The sequence below is a fragment of the Apis dorsata genome, unplaced genomic scaffold, assembly GCF_000469605.1.
Source record: "Apis dorsata unplaced genomic scaffold, Apis dorsata 1.3 scaffold_326, whole genome shotgun sequence".
NCBI lineage: Eukaryota > Metazoa > Arthropoda > Insecta > Hymenoptera > Apidae > Apis > Apis dorsata.
Genome location: NW_006263594.1, coordinates 199,983 through 206,962, shown reverse-complemented (window position 1 = coordinate 206,962; position 6,980 = coordinate 199,983). Strand labels below are relative to the sequence as shown.

Here is a 6,980-nt window from a genome sequence, read left to right as displayed (position 1 = left end):
TTTTTTTTTTTTTTTTTTTTTTTTTTATTATTATCATCATCTAATTTTAAGTCTTGTTTTGCGTGTAGAAAGTGCTCAGTGTATATCATCTGCATCAGGAAGAAAAATTTTTATGAGTATAGTTGTTTGTTTTATTAGCAGGTATAGGTGCATGGCACGTTACCGGCGATCGAAGTAATGCGGGAGGAGTCGTGGGCTCGGTGGCAGGAGCTCCGGGAACGACAGACGAAGTCTTTCTTGCAGCCCAGGAGGCCGCACAGGCCCACCGCGACTCTCAAGGTAGGCTCATCCATATCATTTTTTATTTGCTCCTGCTCGCTGTAACAATAGGCACTCGTGTTTGACAAAATTTTTTTTCTTTTTTTTCCTTTTTTTTTCTTTTTTTCCTTTTTTTTTCCTTTTTTCTTTTACTTAAATTTGCATATTGATGCAAAAGAAAAAAGACTGAAGTATTTAATAATTATCTAAATTTATATGATTGATTAAATAAGAAAAAAAAATAAGAAAATACGTATTTTATGCTTAATTTTTCAAATTAAGTAATTTGCTTATATATTTTTGAATTTCGTTATCTATGATAACGAAATATATATATACATATATATAAATGAGACATTGAAAATGATTTGTTAAAAATCTATTTTTTAGGAATGAAGAAAAATTATGAACTAATGTTCAATTACGAGAAAAGCCTATTGCGCAGGCGTGACAGGGCTTATATTTTCTTTTCACTGTTGAATAACGTGGTTCAACCTAGCAGCCGGTACATTCAAGAGTAGCACGGTCTCTGAAAGAGCTTTTTCATTTCCTGAACAGGGCATGTAGCTTCTCGTTAATTTCCAAGTTCCTTCTATCTTTTTTCTACCTTTTTTATTTTCATCGCGATATTACGTTACGAGGTTGACATAAGATTTGCCGATGTTTCGACGAAGATTTATCATTTTATCTTTTCACTCTATTTTCGTTTGTCTTAATGAATTATCGATCAACAGTGCAAGATACCCTGATAATATATCCACGACTATATAACGTTACTTTCCTTCCTTTCCCTTTTTTATTCTTCTGCGGCTAATCTGTATCGTTGGCCTCGCAACGCGATATTGCATGACCTCTCTCTCCTCTGCAAGGAAAACGTCGACCGTGCGGAGCAGCTCTCCGTCATGACCACCGACCAAAGGAAATATGAAACTCCTCGCTTCTTTCATATTTTGCGTCTAATCAAGGAAAAAGTCATTATTTGTATACATACTTTCATGTACATTGTACATAATATATAATATATTCGGTTTTGTCTTAATTTCACGTTAGTAATCGTGCTAATTTATACTACAGAATATAAAAATATGGATGGTTAAGAGAAAGATGGGGGGGGTGTATATGCCGGAAAGAGAGAGAGGAAAAAGAAAAGCAATAAGGGCAAGAGATCCGGAAAATACAAATGTCGCGTATCGTGATTCTGGAAATAGAATATACGATTTAGAATAATTATTTCTTGTATTCAGTTTCGTTTTCATTTTTCTACATAAATCGTATTCGATCGATTCGTTTCACAGTGTGCAACGATTTAGATATCAGCGAATTATGTGTAGAACTCGATGTGGATAGGGCAGGTCTCTCCAAAGTATCTCTCTTAGATGTTTTTTTTTCTTTATGGTGAATAATAAAATATATTTGTAATATTAAAATTCTGCAATATATTTCTGCTAATATATTATTTATTAGAATTATTCTTATTTAAAATGATTTATACATACATATATATATTATATCGTTGATTAAATTTGTTACGGTTGTTTTATATAATTTTATAAATCATTTTCATTAAGTCTTTACTCTCGACACGTTAGACGTCATCCAAACTTCAATATTAGGTACTAGGAGACGTGTTCTTCATGAGGATCCACCACAAAGGCTTTCCATGAACTGGAAGCAGCATCGTCTTCAAAAAATTCAAAGTTCAGGAACCAAAAAGTTTCCCCAGAGATCATGCAGGGTCTGTAAAGTACACGGAAAACGTAAGGATACATGTTATATGTGTGAATACTGTCGAATACCCCTTTGCAGAATCAAATGTTTTGAATGTTATCACACGAAAGAGCAATACTAAATTTTTGTTGCACGATTTTTATATCATTTTTATTTTATCGAATTATAATTAAAAAATTCTCTTGTAAAAACTCTACAATTCATAGTTACTATAATTCAAAGTTTAGGTATAATTTTTATAAGTATAGGAAAATATATTTTATTTAAGTGAACGCGTATGGAACGAAATATGAATAATAATGTTCTATATAAGCTGACGAGAAATATATTTAAAATGAAGTTATATTAAGTGCAAAAAGACTAAATGGCCACAAATTTTGTAACAAATTAATTTATCTAATCAAAGAAATGAAGTAATTTCTAAAGTCTAATTTCTAATTAGATTCGTATAATTTTTGGATAAAAGATGAATAAATAATAAATAAAATAATAAAAACGATTATTTGAAATTAACAATTAATGTGATTGTTGTATATGATATGAAAATTATTATCGAAGCTTTGCGTTTCATAAGAATAACTTATATAGTAAAAGATCGAAAATAAATCGTAGAAAAAATATATTTGACCAGATTTTATTTAACTGTAAGAGGAATGTAATCTGAAATAAGTTTTTTTTGTAGGTGGCAGTGTGCAGAAGATATGAAGGTCAACTTCGTTTTTTAAATGGTATGATATGGTTTTTATTTATTTTCTGATAGAACGTTTTAAAACGAATACAATCTAGTTGAAGGTCATTCAAGATCGTCAAAAATCGATTACAGTAGAAATTATTTCATAAAACTGATCGAATCACTTTGATAATTTTCTAAGTTTATATATTTATTGCCGATAAAATACGTTTAAAAATAATCTTGAACATCAATGTACAATTTGAAGTGTTACAATAATGAATAATATATATTTATTAATTTTTCTTACTTAAATAATTACAGATATTAAAATATAAAAACGTATATTTTTTTATTTTTATTTTTTAACTGATTAATTCAACAAAATTCAAAGTTCTTGCTACATGAATTGTCACATATTCATTAAAATATTTTTTAATAATTGTAACAAAATTTCTATCTCAATTTTTCATTTATATTTCCAATTATAGAATATATCGTTAAAATGAATGAAATAGTAATAAAAAAATGGAATATCAATAATCAAGAGTAAATTATTGAAATAATTTATTTTTTGTTATAATATTGATTTTGAATTCGATCTTCAATTATAAATCATTGTATTCGTTTCAAAACTCAATATTAGAAAATAGATAAGATCATTTTCTTGAAAAAAAAAAAAATGAATTTTACCTTCATATTTTTTCTGCATTTTTTAAAAAAATATTGATATCTATCTCAAAATTAAAACAAACTTGATTTGATGTATTTAAATTATTTATGTGGCCTGTTTTAAATGTTTCATTTAATTATGTACGCATTAGGTTCTCATGAATACTTTGTCTTGAGCTCGATGAAATTTTTGTAGATATAATCGCGATGTTGAGCATTCTTAATTAATAACACATTGAACAATTGAACAATTGAACAATTTATCAATGTTTATTGGATATTTGTTCATTGAATTATATTTAATGCTGCAAATCGTGTATATTGTGAGATAAAAAAACGTTTGTTATGATCATTTTTAAGTGTAATATTTTCATTTTAATCCTTATATAGAAATAGTATATTTTCAAATACGTAATTCGTTTTCATTATACGTAAATGGAAAAGAGAAAGGAAGAAAAAAAAAAGAAAGAAGAAAAGAAAAACAGGAAAATGAGATAGAGATATGTGCAGCTGTTGTTTTCTCGAGTTGATGCATCTGCTCTAGCAGCTGTCGTTGGCAGATGCAACGCGAAGCTATTTGGTGTAGATGCGACACGGATGCATATGGCATTATGAAAGAAGAAAATTAACGTATACTATATTTTTATAAATAGAAAAATATTTATTGTTGTTTTATGTTCCAATTTTTTTCGCAGATATAAATTGTTTCAGGAAAATTATTAGTGATGGTATGAAATGAAAAGGATGAGATACTTTTGGAGAGACCAGTTAGAATTCAGGTTAGCGGTAACGAGTTCTGACAAACAGAGTTAAGATAAAATAAAAAGGGCATTTTCACGCGAGCGCGATATATTCTTCTCGTTACTTTTTTCCATTATCGAAGGAGAGTTATATTAGGATAAATGGTCGCCAAAATAGGTGATCCAACGTGGGAAACAAGGTAACTTCGGAGAGAGAGGAGCGATCTCTCTGTCAATGCTAGTTCTTGATTTCGAGAAAATGTTGTTCGTTTTTTATTTAGTTTGAAAATTCGTTCTTACAATTCGATTTTTACATTTGTTTTTTCGAATGGAAGACAATTTACGAATATGTCACATTTTCCACACATTTTAAGATCGAAGTTTTGATATGAGGGCTCGCATTGATGGGGAAGGTTGTTGTTTTTGTCGTCAGAGACTTGTTACCTTGAATCGATTGTTCATGCCGGATGAATTGAAAAATTTACAAAAAAATTTTTTAGTTGAACGCAAATTTCACATTTGTATCGTCTTAACACGTTCCGTGTTGAACAGTATTCAATGATTTCTGTTTGCGCCGTTTAATATTTTTCTTGAATGGAAATTTATAAGTATTATCGAGATTTTGTATAGGATTTTTCAATAGAAGTTCCAATAGAAAATTCGAAGCAATTGTTTATCGCACGGATCTTTGGTCATCCATTTTGGTTTATCATATTAAGATTCTGGAAATGCATGCTATAAATATAAAATATTTTCTTTCATCTTTTCTTAGATAGAACAAAAAAAAAGTCATCACATTCAAAGAATATAAATTTTTTATACAAAAAATTACTATTTTTTTTTGAAACATTATTTTGCATTTAAATAGTATTTTTATCGATTATTTTGAGTCGATTCAAGTTTAAAAGTAAAATACATACACGTATAGAAGTATATGGTTATAATACAGAGTGAAAATAAATTCCGAATTGGATCTGATCATGAAGGAGCGAGGAGAATAGGTTAGAAAAGGAGAGTATATTTAGGGCTAGGAAATATGAAGAAGAGTGATAATAAAATAAATGAGTGAAATAATTTAGTTTTCATGAGAGATATGTATAGACGGCGCAAATGGATTTTATGATATAAATTTCGCATAGCATGGAACGTGTTTTCTGCACCGTCATTGCATTCGATTCTATCCTAACCAAATAGCACGCAATTATAGTTAATTTGATCGAGATATTCGATTTGTCACGTAACGCGTATTTTTTGTCCATTTTGGTGTTCCATATTTTTGATGATATATTGAGGTAGTACCACATTTGACCATTTTAAGCTCAGTGGTATTTCATTTTCCACGTTGACGCGTGCGTAGGTAAAAGAATAAAAAAATAATAGAGCCGGCGTTGCGCCACGTTATTTGCAGTGCGTAGAAAAACTTTCTGTAAATGTTGTTGTGGAAATAAATATTTATATTTCGGTAGAAAGGATAGAGCAAATACGCGTTTATAATTGCCCGAATAATCTAAGCTTCGTACCTCTTTTATTGTTTTTTTTTTTTTTTTTATAATTTAAAATTCTTACAACACGAGCATGAAAATGATCGAAGCAAATTTTTCGAGCAAAATTGTAAACATGTTTTTGATCTTTACCCTTGAAGCCGAAATGCAACCCTCGTATCCTCAAGAAAAAGAAAGATACCCATTTGTAGTCGTTTACGTGTTTTTTTTGTTGGTTAAGAAATAAGAGAATTCACCACAAATATGTGGTAATAATGTGTAAGGAAAAACAATCGGACGAAAGAAGGGATTAAGATTTATGTGTATATAATTATGTATCTATCGCGCGTGGTAAAGATGCGCACGAGACAAAGTCGAATTGGCTGCGTTCTCTCGTGTATGATTTTATTATTTACGACGTAAAGCCAATCATATGCGTGAGTGTATTAAAACTTCTTTTATCATATCTCGTGATTAACAAGATTCACTAGGGGACAAGGCGTTATGCAATCAACAATATTAGCAGTATTATTTTTTTTCTTCACTTGCACATAAAGGGATTCTAAAGCATATCTCGCTTATTTTTTAATCTCATTGTTTTTGTTTTGTCTATTGCGTTATTGTATAAACGAGGGACGCTTTATTTCATATTTCTAACAGCACAAAAAGCGCACTGATTGGCAATACGTCGATCGGCGTGTCCTCTTATTGCACGTTCTCCGTGTAATATGAAACGCGTGGCTTTTTGAAAGGATCTCGAATGTAACTATAGTTATTCTCGTAACGAAGACGAACGTCTCGTGAACATGGCGATGGGGATATATGTTTTTCCTTCGTGTTGGAATACGATATACGCGTTTTTCCGCGTGTCAAGTCTATAGGTTAGTGAACATCATAACGATCTAAAAATTGAAACAAAAAAAGCACGTGTTCTTTTGGTATTCGTGGCACGCGTGATAGGCGCTGCACGTATCCGCATTAAGACCTAACATGCGCGTGATGTCACGTGGTTCGTGCGCATGCGCGTTTCACGCGTGTCCGATCTTTTCCACGCGTATCGGTACTGTGTGTTTATGTACGTGTTTTGTGTGTCCCGCATGCATGTCTGATGCGTGTTATTTATGCATATGTACGTATGTATACGTACATTCGCAGGCACGCATAAGGTACATGCATACATGTACATGTACACGCACATTACATACATACGATGTGTGATTCAACGTACTTTTTTCTTTATCCATCCGTGTATGCGTACACTCGATAGTTCTCAATCCATTGCGTTGTGCCATTTTTTGCGTAATTCGTCTTGCATGCCTACGCTTCCTTCGGTAGTGTAATTAAGACTCTTTAACTCTACGGAAGTGAGCGAGCGTGATGCGTACTCGTCGCGTGAAAATTCTTTTCGATTTGCCTGCATATCAATATCTT

The 6,980-nt window shown here is 31.1% G+C and overlaps 1 protein-coding gene across 1 annotated transcript in view; it reads left to right on the top strand.

Moving 5' to 3' along the window:
• The window catches only part of LOC102678584, a 40,212-nt gene that overhangs the window by 7,767 nt on the left and 25,465 nt on the right, over positions 1 to 6,980 (top strand). The window contains exon 7 of the mRNA XM_006617817.2: positions 139 to 279. Within this exon, the coding sequence (XP_006617880.1) occupies positions 139 to 279 (141 nt within the window). The remainder of the gene's footprint in view (positions 1 to 138; positions 280 to 6,980) is intronic.